At 38.9% G+C, this 15,469-nt stretch overlaps 1 protein-coding gene across 1 annotated transcript in view; it reads right to left on the reverse strand.

Moving 5' to 3' along the window:
• Window positions 1–777: 777 nt before the first annotated feature.
• Window positions 778–15,469, reverse strand: part of ENAH (ENAH actin regulator) — a gene marked incomplete in the record, with an annotated part of 421,876 nt that continues 407,184 nt past the window's right edge. Inside the window, 1 exon segment of the mRNA XM_053712606.1 lies at window positions 778–3,848. Within this exon segment, the coding sequence (XP_053568581.1) occupies window positions 3,811–3,848 (38 nt within the window).

Genomic DNA, 15,469 nt, shown 5'->3' on the forward strand with positions numbered 1-15,469 from the left:
CCTTTTAATTCATGTTCATTGACTCCCACCGATAATGTATTCTTAAAGAGATATAAAGCAGTTCTTTATTATTTAAAAAAAACATATAGATCTTAAATCTAAGGAAACATAAAAAGAAACATTGCGTTAAAAAGCAAACAACTTACTTGTTTTATTCATCCAAAATGAGTCCGTGCCTACAGCTAGATAAGCATGCAGACATTACAAAAACCTAAGTTCTAATGTCACATTTTTGCAGCTTAAGTCCTCTACTGATCATGGGCAATAAACTGACTGGAGCTATTTTATGGTGTCTATTAGCAACACTTCAAAGGAAAGTAAATGAATATTTTTTTCCTTTGGAGACCCCAGCCTCCTTGAGGGGCTGGGACAGGAAGTAATGGACACTGCACAAATTAAGTTAAAAAAAAGTTTATTAAATCTAAATCCTTTTAAAATGTTAAATATGTATGTCAATTTCTGTTATAACCCACCGCTTAGTGCTTTTTTTGTTACAATAATGAAAGACTGTTTTATATCCCTTTAAAATAGAACAGTATAATATTTAGAATTAGTCTACAATTATTTTCTAAACAGGCTATTGGTCAACCTCATGCCAGTTAAATAGTATGCAAAAAAGGAACCAGAGAAACGGAACAGCTGTGGTTGCCAGGCACCTAGGCTTTGTCAAGTGTTGTATTAACTCAGGCTACCTCATTCCTTAGCAGACTGTTGCAATTTACATGCACATAGAAAATAATGGCTTTTTTAAAAAAAATATAAGTGGGGACACAAAAATGGTATATAAAAAAGGATGAATATTTATTTATAGGGTGTGCAAAACCTAAGATAGAAAGGTATACATGAAACATACCTTAACATTTTAATTGAGATTGTAAAAGCTGCATGGAAAAAATAAAAATTCTGATGGCATGTTAATGTGTTCTTGGATCTGGGATTCATATCTATTCTGAAAGCCATCTACATAAGATACACAACTACAAAAGTCTTTACATACATTCGTCATTTATAGGTATTACATTTTATCTTTTACATAGTGCTTAATCAACTCTGGTAAATGTTTCTTTAAAAAAATAAAAATAATAATAACATTAGGTAAACCTGCATGAAAAGATACCATGGGAACTAAACATGACTAATATTCATATACAATAAATCCACCTGGATTCTCAAAGGGCAGACCAAATAGAATATATTTAACAGACACATGATGGCAACACATATATTGCAATTTTATTTAATTTGATCAAACAAAAACAAAGTTAGCATGTATTAAATTTAAAACAAAACAATGGTAAAAAATAGCAGGAGATGACTTGGAAAAAGTAAGAGGAAAAATCATAAGCATGAATTACCAACATTCATCAGCGTTCCAAAGTCTACATCAAATGACAAAAAAAAATTATGACAGAAACCAAATCATGATGAGAATTTGTAGAGATTTCAGCACCAGCACTAAGATTTGTTACATTCAGCTCCAAGGAGATTGATTTCTTAGCAACCTACATATGGTATCAATTTGTCACAGCTCAGATCACAGTGTTGAGAAAGCATTTGCTTCCTTGTAGTAGGAAGGATTTCTTAAACGGTTTACAGGTTAAGACCCCCATACAAATAAAAAGACAAGACCACTAAAACATGGTTTTCAGTACTTCTTTAGTTTGACGTGAAGTAAAATAAATTTAGTCTCCGTAATTTGAATGACTGAAATCTCTAATTACCTCTTGGCAAATATTTTTTCTTAGTGTTATGTATGTATTGTTTTTTTTTTTTACATCCAATATTGCGGAGATTGAAGGCAAAAAAAAAAGGATATACAAAAACAATTCAAGATAATAAATGAGTGATCTGAAAACAAGATGAAGACATTTATTTTAAAACTGAAATCATGTTAATTCTAGGCCAAGGCACAAAACGTTTAGTGCATAAACCAGTTTCATTCAATAGTCAGACCATACCACCGTTCTTGCTTTGGACTGCATGTCTACGTCATATCACTTAGGATTAATCTTTAGCATTTTAGGAAGAAAAAACAAAACAATTTTTTTTTCTACGTGGCTGAATGTACTAGTTGTGGAAATGTCTATAGAAACTGAAGTTAGCGTGCTAAAGATGACTATGCTTTTATTTGATCTAAAGTAAGCCAGTACTTTGCAAGTTCCCTGCATTTGGGAACAATGCCTTCACTTCGTACCTTGCACAACAGTTTTAGGAAAAGGCTGCTTGCGTATATGGTATCTTATTTTCCCCTGTTGGTGTACAATGTCCAGATCTCTGTAGTGAGTGAGAAACAGGGTAATGGAATTTATGATTAGTGTCCTTGCTCAAAGCCTTATTTATGCATTTTGCTTTGGTGACCAGCACTTACCAGGTTATGCAATTAAGGTTTTCTGCTGTGTGCAGAGAATTTAATTTTCTTAAGCAAATGATTGTTACAATTTTCACAGCTAGTGTTCCCCACAAGTTCCATCTTGATACAGCATTTATTTTTTATTTCTGTTCAACAGAACTATTTCTTCTGTGTTTCATTGCACTAAGTTTTTGATTAAATTACTATTTTCTAATAATGATTATCACTCCTGAATGACAACCCTACAGTATAAGTGAATTGAGTGGTGGCAGATTTTTCTCTTTACGTCTCTAATGCACATAGTGTATTGGTGTAATATGCAACATCAGTGTCCTCAATAAAAAAAGGAATAACTTTCATACCTCAATATTAGGCTGCTATAAATCAACCAACGTTTTCTTTAAAGTGACCCAGGAAGAAAATAAATAAAAGCAAATGAAAGATGAAAAGTAACTATTATCCTTGTGTAATATTTTCTTAAATTTAAGCTGAAGTAAAACGTTTTCTCTCAACATCTATCCAACATATAAAGAAACCAGTGCAAGATTTTAGAGATACAGAAAAGATGAATGATAATCCATGAAAACGGTCAGATATGCATGGCAGCTGGACAATTGGTATTAAATCCTTTTTGTTTTATGAGTGACATGCACTGCTTTCTTAATCTGATTATTGGGCTATGTTAGCAATTTTACAAGAATTTCCCCCATGCAAAAATAGACTAAATTCCATTAAAAAAAATAAACATAGCCTTGATGTATGATTACCGTTTTACATTATGTAGATGTATTGATTTGGTAAAAGCATTAGAACAATTTAGGAAGGCAATTTTTTTAAAACAGATACTTGCTTTTAAATTAATCTACAAACCCAAGAGGCATCCGGTCAAAAGGCATTAAAAAAATAACACGCTTTGTGCAACGCTTGTGTAGCTCCTCCTCTCAGTTTTCACACACCTCCTAGGAACCGATGACTGTAATTCCATATTATACAGTGACAGCCTAAATTGTTTTTTTAAGTTATTCATGGACATAGCAAATATAGGAAGACACACCTGAGTTACACTTGCAGTTCACAACTGTATAACTGGCTGATCAGTCATAAAATTGATCGCAAAAGTCATTCCCCCGCTCTTCTGTCTTGTTTAACCATCATGAATATTGAAATGTGCAATTTCATCTTGACATTATTTTGTTTTTTTAAATGCACTGCAAGCTCCTTTAACAGGAGAAAGTAATTTCTGCATAATTATAACAGTAACTTTAAGACGGTTTATCCATCGGTCTCAAAGTTCATTAAAAAAGCAGAAAACCAGGAAAGAATTCACGTACATCCAAAATGAAGTCTCTGAAAGTTCCTCATCAGTTCTTCAGTTGTAGGATATCAGAGGTTATAAACATTTTAAAAAATGTAGTTCTTTATGATCTCAATTGATTTTGTCTGGTGAACCTCAGTCGTCTCTATGCAGAATTGGATTTACCTAGTTCATGCCTAATAGCTGTTTGAGGGGAAAAAAAATAAATCTATTAAAGAACACCTAAATACAGTAGGTTTTCAGAAACAAAAAAATGCATGATAACAATACAATGCAATAGCACTTAGTCTGAACTTCAGATGAGTAGACTTTTTTCTGACAAATGTCAAAGTTATATTGCCACTCCTCTTGTATCATGTGACAGCTATCAGCCAATCACAAATGCATATATGTATATTCTGTGAATTCTTGCACATGCTCAGTAGGAGCTGGTGACTCAAAAAACATAATTTATGCTTACCTGATAAATTTATTTCTCTTGTAGTGTATCCAGTCCACGGATCATCCATTACTTATGGAATATATTCTCCTTCCCAACAGGAAGTTGCAAGAGTCCACCCACAGCAAAGCTGCTATATAGCTCCTCCCCTAACTGCCATACTCAGTCATTCGACCGAAAACATGCAGAGAAAGGAAAAACCATAGGGTGCAGTGGTGACTGTAGTTCAAATGAAAAAATTACCTGCCTTAAAGTGACAGGGCGGGCCGTGGACTGGATACACTACAAGAGAAATAAATTTATCAGGTAAGCATAAATTATGTTTTCTCTTGTTAAGTGTATCCAGTCCACGGATCATCCATTACTTATGGAATACCAATACCAAAGCTAAAGTACACGGATGATGGGAGGGACAAGGCAGGTACTTAAACGGAAGTTACCACTGCCTGTAAGAAACCCTTTCTCCCAAAAATAGCCTCCGAAGAAGCAAGGTATCAAATTTGTTAAATTTGAAAAAGTATGAAGCGCAGACCAAGACTCCGTCTTGTAAATCTGTTCAACAGAAGCCACATTTAAAAAAGGCCCAAGTGAAAACCACAGCTCTAGTAGAATGAGCTGTAATCCCTTCAGGAGGCTGTTGTCCAGCAGTCTCATAAGCTAAATGAATTATGATTTTTAACCAAAAAGACAGAGAGGCTGCCGAAGTCTTTTGACCTCTCCTCTGTCCAGAATAGACAACAAACAAGGTGAACGTTTGATGAAAACTGTAGTAGCTTGTAAGTAAAACTTTAAAGCACAAACCACGTCCAATATTGTGTAATAGACGTTCCTTCTTTGAGGAAGGACTAGGATACAAGCATGGAACAACTATCTCTTGAGTGATGTTCTTGTTAGATACCACCTTAGGAAAAAACCCAGGTTGGTACGCAGGACTACCTTATCCGTACGAAGGACCAGATAAGGAGAATCACATTGTAACACAGATAACTTGGAGACTCTACGAGTCGAGGAAATAGCTACCCAAAAGGAACTTTCCAAGATAAAGATTGATATCTATGGAACAAAAAAGGATCAAACGGAACTTCTTGAAGAACCTTAAGAACCAGGTTTAAGCTCCATGGTGGAGCAACAGTTTTAAACACAGGTTTGGATCTAACCAAAGCCTGACAAAATGCCTGAACGTCTAGAATACCTGCCAGACGCTTGTGCAAAAAAATAGACAGAGTAAAAATCTGTCCCTTTTAAGGAATTAGCTGACAACCCTTTTCTCCAAAACATCTTGGAGAAAAGATAATATCCTGGGAATCCAGACTTTACTCCATGAGTAACCCTTGGATTCATAACAATCAGATATTTACACCATATCTATGTTCAATTTTCCTAGAGACAGGCTTTCATGTCTGTATTAAGGTATCAATGACTGACTCTGAGAAGCCATGCTTTGATGACATCAAGCGTTCAGTCTCCAGGCAGTCCATCTCAGATTGATTCTATTTAGATGGTTGAAAGGACTCTGAGGTAGAGGGACCTGTCTCAGAAGCAGAGACCGTGATGGAAAGGATGACATGTCCACCATATCTGCATACCAGGTCCTGCGTGGCTACGCAGGCGCTGACAAAAACACCAAAGCCCTCTCCTGCTTGGTCTTGACCTCCGGAGGAAATCCCACTCCCCCGGAAGAAAAGTCTGACGACTTAGAAAAACCACCTCCCAGTTCTCAACACCTGGGATATGGATAGCTGATAGACAAGAGTGAGTCTCTGTCCAGTGAATTATTGTAAGAGTTCTAACATCGCTAGGGAACTTCTGTTCCCCCTTGATGGCTGATGTAAACCACAGTCGTGTATATTGTCCGACTGAATATGATGTACCTCAGAGTTGCTAACTGAGGCCAAGTCTGAAGAGCATGGAATATCACTCCCAGTTCCAGAATATTTATTAGGAGGGTGGTCTCCTCCTAAGTCCACTATCCCTGAGCCTTCAGGGAGTTCCAGACTGCATCCCAACCTAAAAGGCTGGCATCTATTGTAACAATTGTCCCATCTGACCTGCGGAAGGTCATACCCTTGGACAGATGGACCCGACATAGTCACCAGAGAATCTCTGGTCTCTTGGTCCAGGTTTAACAGGGGGACAAACCTGTGTAATCCCCGTTCCTCTGACTGAGCATGCATAGTTGCAGCGGTCTGAAATGTAGACGTGCAAACGGTACTATGTCCCTTGCCGCTATCATTAAGCCGATTTCATTCATGTACTGAGCCACCGAAGGGCGCGGATGGAATGGAAAACACGGCAGAAATTTAGAAACTTTGACAACCTGGACTCCGTCAGGTAAATTTTCATTTCTACAGAATCTATCATAGTCCCTAAGAGGGAAACACTTGAGATTGGCGATATAGAACTCTTTCCTTGTTCACTTTCCACCCATGTGATCTCAGAAATGGCAGTACTACGTCCGTATGAGACTTGGCAATTTGGATGTTTGACGCCTGTATCAGGATGTCGTCTAAATAAGGGGCCACTTCTATGCCCCGCGGCCTAAGGACCGCCAAAGTGACCCCAGAACCTCCATAAAGATTCTTGGGGCTGTAGATATCCCAACGGAAAGAGCTACAAACTGGTAATGCCTGTCTAGAAAGGCAAACCTGAAAAACGATGGTGATCTTTATGCATCACAATGTGAGGATAAACATCCTTCAAATCCATTGTAGTCCTCTATTGACTCTCCTGGATCATAGTTAAGATGGTACGAATAGTTTCCATCTTAAAAGACGGAATTCTGAGGAATTTCTTTAAGATCTTTAGATCCAAAATAGGTCTGAAGGTTCCCTCTCCTTGGGAACCACAAACAGATTTGAGTAAAAACTCTGTCCCTGTTCCTCTCTTGGAACTGGATGGATCTCGTACACAATGTAAGAATGCCTCCTTCTTTATCTGGTTTGCAGATAATTGGAAAGGCGAAATATCCACTTTTTTGGGGGGGGAATCTTTGAAAATCCAGAAGATATCTCTGGGATATAAATTCCAATGCCTAGGGATCCTGGGCATCTCTTGCCCACGCCTGGGCGAAGAATGAAAATCTGCCCCCTATAGGATCCGTTACCGGATAGGGGTCCGTTCCTTCATGCTGCCTTAGAGGCAGCAGCAGGCTCCTTGGCCTGCTTATCTTTGTTCCAGGTCCGATTGTCTCCAGACCGCCTTGGACTGAGCAAAAATTCCCTCTTGTTTTGCCTTAGAGGAAGTGGATGCCACACCTGCCCTGAAGTTTTAAAAGGCACGAAAATTAGACCTTTCTTGGCCCTTGATTTGGACCTATCCTGAGGAAGGGCATGACCTTTTCCTCCAGTGATATAAGCAATAATCTCCTTCAAACCAGGCCCGAATAGAGTCTGCCCCTTGAAGGGAAGTTAAGTAGCTTATTTATTAAAGTCACGACAGCTGACCATGATATAAGCCATAGCGCTCTGCGCGCCAGTATAGTAAAAAACAGAATTCTTAGCCGTTAGTCTAGTCAAATGAACAAAGGCATCAGAAAACAAAGGAATTGGCTAGCATAAGCTTGTCAAATATATTCATCCAATGGAGTCGCTAACTGTAAAGCCTCATCAAGAGACTCAACCCAGAACGCCGCAGCAGCAGTGACAGAAGCAATGTATGCAAGGGGCTGCAGGATAAAACCCTGTTGAATAAACATTTTTTATCCATTGGATCTAAAAAGCACAACTGTCCTCGCCAGAGGTAGTGGTACGCCTAGCTAGAGTAGAAACTCTTCTCTCCACCTTAGGAACTGTCTGCCAGAAGTCCCGTGTGGTCGTAACTATTAGAAAACATTCTTCTAAAAAATAGGAGGGGAAGAGAACGGCACACCTGGTCTATCCCATTCCTTATTAAAATTTTTTTAATAAACCTCTTTAGGTATTGGAAAAACATCAGTACACACCAGCACTGCATATTATTTATCCAGTCTACACAATTTCTCTGGCCCTGCGATTGTACACATTCATTCAGGGCAGCCAAAGCCTCCCTGAGCAACAAGTGGAGGTTCTCAAGCATAAATTTTAAATGTAGAAATATCAGAATCAGGTTAAATCATCTTCCCTGAGTCAAAAAAAAATCACCCACAGACTAAGCATATTGTGAGGTAGTATCATACATGGTTCTTAAAGCGTCTGTATGCTCTGTATCTACCCCCAGAGCTATCTGCTTTCCTTTAATTTCAGGTAGTCTGACTAATACTGCTGCCAGAGTATTATTCACCACCTTTGCCATGTCTTGTAAAATAAACGCTATGGACGCCCTTGATGTACTTGGCGCCATTTGAGCGTGAGTCCCTGAAGCGTGAGTCGAAGGGTCTGACACGTGAGGAGAGTTAGTCGGCATAACTTTCCCCTCGACAGAATCCCCTGGTAAAATAAACGCTATGGGTGCCCTTGATGTACTTGGCGCCATTTGAGCGTGAGTCCCTAAAGCGGGAGTCAAAAGGTCTGACACGTGGGGAGAGTTAGTCGGCATAACTACCCCCACGACAGAATCCTCTGGTGATAATGTTTTTAAAGACAACAAATGATCTTTATTGTTTAACATGAAATCAGTACATCTGGTACACATTCTAAGATGGGGTTCCACCATGGCTTTAAAACATAATGAACACAGAGCTTCCTCTATGTCAGACATGTTAGAACAGACTAATAATGAGACTAGTAAGCTTGGAAAACACTTTAAATCAAGTTAACAAGCAAATATATAAAACGTTACTTTGCCTTTAAGAGAAACAAATTTTGTCAAAATTTGAAAAACAGTGAAAAAAGGCAGTAAAACAAACGAAATTTTTACAGTACATGTAATAAGGTAACAGAGCATTGCACCCACTTGCAAATGGATGATTAACCCCTTAATGCAAAAAACAGATAAAAAAAACGACAGACGTTTTTAAAAACAGACACAACAAACTGCCACAGCAGAGCTGTGGATTACCTTCCCTATAAACGATTTTGGAAGTCTTTCTAGCCCTTTAGAAATGTCCTGTAGTATTCATGGGACTGCTGAGTCAATCTGGATGATTCATTTTGTAATTTTAACTGCGCAAAAAAGCGCTAAATTAGGCCCTTCCCACTCATATTACAACAGTGGGAAGCTTCAGTTAACTGTTTCTATGCAAAATTTAAGCCAGCCATGTGGAAAAAACTTAGGCCCCAATAAGTTTTATCACCAAACATATGTTAAAAAACGATTAAACATGCCAGCAAACGTTTTAAAACACATTTTTACAAGAGTATGTATCTCTATTAATAAGCCTGATACCAGTCGCTTTTACTGCATTTAAGGCTATACCAACATTACAGTGTTATCACCAATGTACGTTAAAAAACGATTAAACATGCCAGCAAACGTTTTAAAACACATTTTTATAAGAGTATGTATCTCTATTAATAAGCCTGATACCAGTCGCTATCGCTGCATTTAAGACTTTACTTACATTACTTCGGTATCAGCAGTATTTTCTTAGTCAATTCCATTCCTAGAAAAATATTTTACTGCACATACCTTATCTGCAGGAAAACCTCCACGCCATTCCCCCTCTGAAGTACCTCACTCCTCAGAATGTGTGAGAACAGCAAATGGATTCTTCTTCCAAATACTGCCTGAGATAAACAGCACACTCCGGTGCCATTTAAAAATAACAAACTTTTGATTGAAGAATAAACTAAGTATAAAAAACCACAGACTCTCACGACCTCCTATCTATGTTGAGGCTTGCAAGAGAATGACTGAGTATGGCAGTTAGGGAAGGAGCTATATAGCAGCTTTGCTGTGGGTGGACTCTTGCAACTTCCTGTTGGGAAGGAGAATATATTCCATAAGTAATGGATGATCCGTGGACTGGATACACTTAGCAAGAGAAAGTGCAAATATAAACACACTATGCACTTTTTGTTAATAGAAGTAAATTGGAAAGTTGTTTAAAATTGCTGCTCTATCTGAATCAGTTTAATTTTGACCTGAGTGTCCCTTTAATGAAGTGACACAGGTAAAAATAATTCCACTGTACATTAAAGGGACATAATACTCATATGCTAAATCACTTGAAACTGATGCAGTATAACTGTAAAAAGCTGACAGGAAAATATCACCTGAGCATCTCTATGTAAAAAAGGAAGATATTTTACCTCACAATCTCCTCAGCTCAGCAGAGTAAGTTCTGTGTAAAAAGTTATACTCAGCTACTCCCAGCTGCAGGTAAAAAAAAATAAAAAAATGAAGAAATGAACAGCAGCCAATCAGCATCCGCAGTGCTGAGGTCATGAACTCTTTTACGGTGATCTCATGAGATTTGACTTCATAGTAAGCTGAATAGGGAAATATGAGAGTGCAGGAGGCTCATCCCCTAAGCTGTCCCAGGACAGAAACACTAAAATGCTGCTTAGAAATCCTTTACAATGGGATGTGGCTACTGAGGAACTTTTGAGGTAAAATATCTTTCTTTTTTACATAGAGATGTTCAGGAGATATTTTCTAGTCGGCTTTTTACAGCTATACTGCATCACTTTCAAGCGTTTAAACATTTGGGTATTATGGCCCTTTAAGTCCTTTTTAGGATTATACGTAAACATTTATATATCAGATCCTTTATCAAGATATAATGCGAATTGATTTCCCCCCCCCCATTTTAGTCTTAAACAGTAAACCATTCTTGAAATGCAGCATTTGATGGATAAGGACTAGTATAATCTACTAAAGGGGACAGTACACACTGAGATTTTTTAATAAAATGTTTAGTTATGTTTCATGAAACAACTTATTACATTATTTATTTTGTCACCTTTTCATGCCATTTAGCTCTGAAAATCGGCCAATTTCTAATTCTCTGAACTTTAAATGCATCTTGCTGACTTACCAAGGCTGCTATATTCATGTCCCTAATTGGCTTTATCAGATAACAACTGCAAAACAATGCATCTTATACTAACTTTATGACCGTGGCTAGCCATGTTGTCTGAGGACTTAAGTCCAGATTGGCTCCTCCAAATAGGGCAAACATTGGGTGGAGTTTGGCTATTGAAAACTAATTGCTGTAAAAAGGATGTTCGTATTAAAAATGGTTTAGATTTGGCTTATATGTTATTCTATAGCAACACAACAGAAATGGTGTCTAATTACAAGGTGATTACTGCCCCTTTAATTGCTATTTCACTGCTCTTACACTCCCTATTTAAGCACAACTTGTATAATAAAATCTCAATGTGTTTCAACAGTGCATAGTGTCTTTCTCAAGAGATAAAAACGTTACACAAAGCTGTTTGATTAAGGTTTTTATCTCGTGAAAAAGATAGTATACCACTGTTGAAACGCGTTAAGATTTTATTATACAAGCTGTGTTTCCAGACTTCCGGTGTACTAGCTGAAAACTACACGCTGATCCCGGGAACCGGCTGGCGCCATTACACAAACACAGAACATCTTTTACAGCTGCCGCTACTACATAAGGGAAGTGGCTTCATTGTTTTTCAATGTGTTTTACTTTTTCCATAGATTTTACTGATCTATTTTTTGTTGTAAATTACATAATGCATTTACAAATAGTGTCCAGTCCCTTTAAGGTTTTAAGCGGACATTATCCTTTAAACACAATTTAATGACAATCATGTTAAATAGTGTTATTTAGCATTATGACCTTGAATAAATGCAAGGTCCCCAATTTTGTTTAAAAAAGTTTAAATGGACATCAGCAAACTTCTCTACATAAATTTACATACAATAAGTGACATGAACCTATAGCTCCTCTATAAAAACACTGAATAGCCCTGTACACTTTATTTAATGTTGTATTCAATTTGTGCCTTTATTCCATAAAAAGATTTGTACTGCAGTAATGAGCTGTGGTCATGATTAAAGGGATATGAAACCCAAATTTTTTTCTTTCGTGATTCTGATAGAGAATGTTATTTTAAACAACTTTCCAATTTACTTCTATTATCTAATTTGTTTCATTCTTTAGATATCCCTTGTTTAAGAAATAACAATGCACATGGGTGAACTAATCACACAAGGCATCTATGTGCAGCCACTGAGCCTATCTAGATATGCAATTCAACAAAAGATATCAAGAGAATGAAGAAAATTAAATAACTAAAGTAAATTGGAAAGTTGTTTAAAATCGCATGTTCTTTGTAAATCATGAAAGAAAAAATATGGGTTTATGTCCCTTTAACTTTGGAACCTTTTGTTAAAATTCTGTCTGATACAACTCTGATACCTTATGACCCTAATCCCACTGTTCCTCTTCCACTCTATGTACACAGAATCAACTCTTTACCCCCTAAAGGGACTCTACATTTTCATGATTCAGATGCATACAATTTAAAACAAAAAAACATTTCAATGCTTGCATTAATAAAGTGGAATTAAGGAGAGGATTTGCCAGAAAAAAAAAAATCTACTACTCATTTGAATGCAAAATGAGTGCTAATGCATTTAAATAAAATTCACGAGGTTCAGATGGGAAAAAACTAAATTTATGCATTTATTTCCGGATATGGTGAGTCCACGGCTTGAGTAATTACTGTTGGGAATATCACTCCTGGCCAGCAGGAGGAGGCAAAGAGCACCACAGTCAAACTGTCAAGAATTACTCCCTTACCCACAAACCCCAGTCATTCAACTGAAGGGAAATGGAGAAAAAGGAGTAACACAAGGTGTAGAGGTGCTGAGGTTATAGTCAAAAGAACAACTGTCTTAAAATAAAGGGTGGGGTCGTGGACTCAACATATACGGAAATAAATACATTTATCAGGTAAGCATAAATTGTGTTTTTCTTTCCTAAGATATAATTTAAGAACATGTACAACATCCAAATTGTGTAACAAACGTTCTTTGGAAGAAGGATTAGGACACAGAGGAAACAGCAATTTCCTGATTGATATATCTATTAGAAATAACCTTTAGGAAGGAAACCTAACTTAGTAAGAAGAACCGCCTTATCGGCATGAACAATAAGATAAGGGGAATCACACTGCAGAGCTGATAGTTCCAAGACTCTTCAAGCAGAAGAGATCGCAACAAGAAACAAAACTTTCCAAGATAACAACTTAATGTCTATGGAATGCAATGGTTCAAACGGAGCCAGCTGCAAAACTTTAAGAACAAGGTTAAACCTCCAAGGAGGAGTAACAGACTTAAAGACAGTTCTGATTTTGACCAAGGCCTGACAAAAAGATTGCACATCTGGCACATCTGCCAAACGTTTATGTAGTAAAACTGATAAAGCAGAAATCTTACCCTTCAGGGTACTGATTGACAATCCCTTCTCCAGGCCTTCATGAAGATAAGACAAAATTCTAGGAATTCTAATTCTACTCCAAGAGTAGCCCATGGATTCACACCAATAACGACATTTATGCCATATCTTATGGTAAATCTTTCTAGTAACCGGCTTGCGAGCCTAAATCATGGTCTCAATGACCAACTCCGAAAAACCATGCTTAGACAGAATTAAGCATTTAATCTCCAAGCAGTCAGCTTCAAAGAAACGAGATTTGGATGACGGAAAAGACCCTGAATCAGGAGGTCCTTCCTCAGAGGTAGTCTCCAAGGTGGGAGAAATGGCATCTCCACTAGGTCTGCAAACCACGCAGGGGCTATTAGAATCACCAACGCCATCTCCTGTTTGATACAAGCAATTACTTGTGGAAGGAGAGCAAACGGAGGAAACAGGTATGTCAACCTGAAAACTCAAGGAACCGCCAGAGCATCTATCAGAACGGCCTGTGGATCTCTTGACCTTGAACTGTACCTTGGAAGCTTGGCATTTTGACGGGACGCCATCAGCTCTAACTCCACCACCCCCCATTTGAGGACTAAGCTGGAAAACACCTTTGGATGGAGTTCCCACTCCCCGGGATGAAAAGTCTGTTTGCTCAGAAAATCTGCTTCTTAGTTGTCTACTCCTGGAATGTGGATGGCAGATAGACAGTGTTACGGTTGCCTCCAGGCTGGCTGGAAGTTGGACCGTAGAAAAGGATGCTCCTAGCGCTCACCAAAGAATCATCAGCACCATAGTCAGCAATCCCTGTAGTGATATTAGCTGAAGCTGTCCCCTACAAACATGAGTCAAAGCTGCAAGTTAGAGGGACAGAAAATAGGTCTGATGTGCTGGAGCACACAGCCTCCTTTTTATTGAGGTTACATGCAAACAGGACACTCTCAGGGGGAGGCATAAAATCCCCCATCACACATTTGATATTAGATAGAGAGACACTCCCTTTGACAGGCCACAACATTTACTTCAGCAGATAACATTACACACAATAAAACAATGCAGTCCACCTTATCAATACTAGAAGTCTGATTAGACAATGGGAAAGTTGATCACTAAACCTAATTAGAGCTAATCCCAGCAGACTTGTATTTAGAATAGGTTTCTTGAAGCTGAACAAAATTTAACTCTTAATGGCACACAATGAAACTGAACCAAGTGGGAGAAAGCCAGGGACAAGTCATTTCACAGGTCTGGGGACATAGTCTTAAAGGGGCATTGTTCATCAAAGTCACAATATGTCCCCAGATGGTTCTTAAAGGGCCATACACACCCAATAAAAGTTAATATGTTCTCAGGGGCACAATCTTCCAGGGGCCATAGTCATGAGGAAGGAGGCTGGCAAATAGGCTTCTCCAAAATCCAGGGAAGCAGGGCAATTTTCCATTTAAAGGGCCAGTTACAAACAGCAGTTTGTAACATATCTCCCCTTTTGGAGGGAGACTAACCAGGCACCTGACCTTCTGTCGGTCAGTGCCTAAGTTAGTCTCGCAACCCACCCACAAATAAACATTAGCAGCACAGTAGCCCCCCCACAATAAGTAGTACTGGCCTGTAGGTTCCAGGTTATAGGATGAAAGGGTAGCATCCTCTGCCTTCCTGGTGCAGCTGGGCAAATAGCTGATGGTACTTGGGGGGCAGAGGCCAGCGGCACTCTGCCCTGGTGCCAGCGCTTCTGCTGGGGTGAGGGGTTTGCAGGCCAGTCCTGTAACAAGGGGGTCTGTAGGGCAGAGGCCAGCAGCGCTCTGTCCTGATGCCAGCTCTTCTGCTGGGGGAATTGGGGCATAGTCCTGCCCGGTGGCAAAGGGAACGTGGGGGTCAGTGGGGGTTAACATCTCCACTGTTAACCCTGGGCCCAAGTTAGGAGTTAGCTGGGGAGGGGGAGATTGGCTTACCTCCTCCTCCTGATACTCCGGTGGCCGTTGGGAAGGGAGGTCGATGCTCTCCGCTTCCTGTGGAACATGCTGCGGCTGGGGAGAGAGACCGGTTGTCTCCTCTCCCTGGAAGGCACACTCCGGCTGGGGAGGGAGGTCGATGCTCTCCCCTCCCTGT

The sequence above is a fragment of the Bombina bombina genome, chromosome 4 (genome assembly GCF_027579735.1).
Source record: "Bombina bombina isolate aBomBom1 chromosome 4, aBomBom1.pri, whole genome shotgun sequence".
In the NCBI taxonomy this organism is placed as follows: domain Eukaryota; kingdom Metazoa; phylum Chordata; class Amphibia; order Anura; family Bombinatoridae; genus Bombina; species Bombina bombina.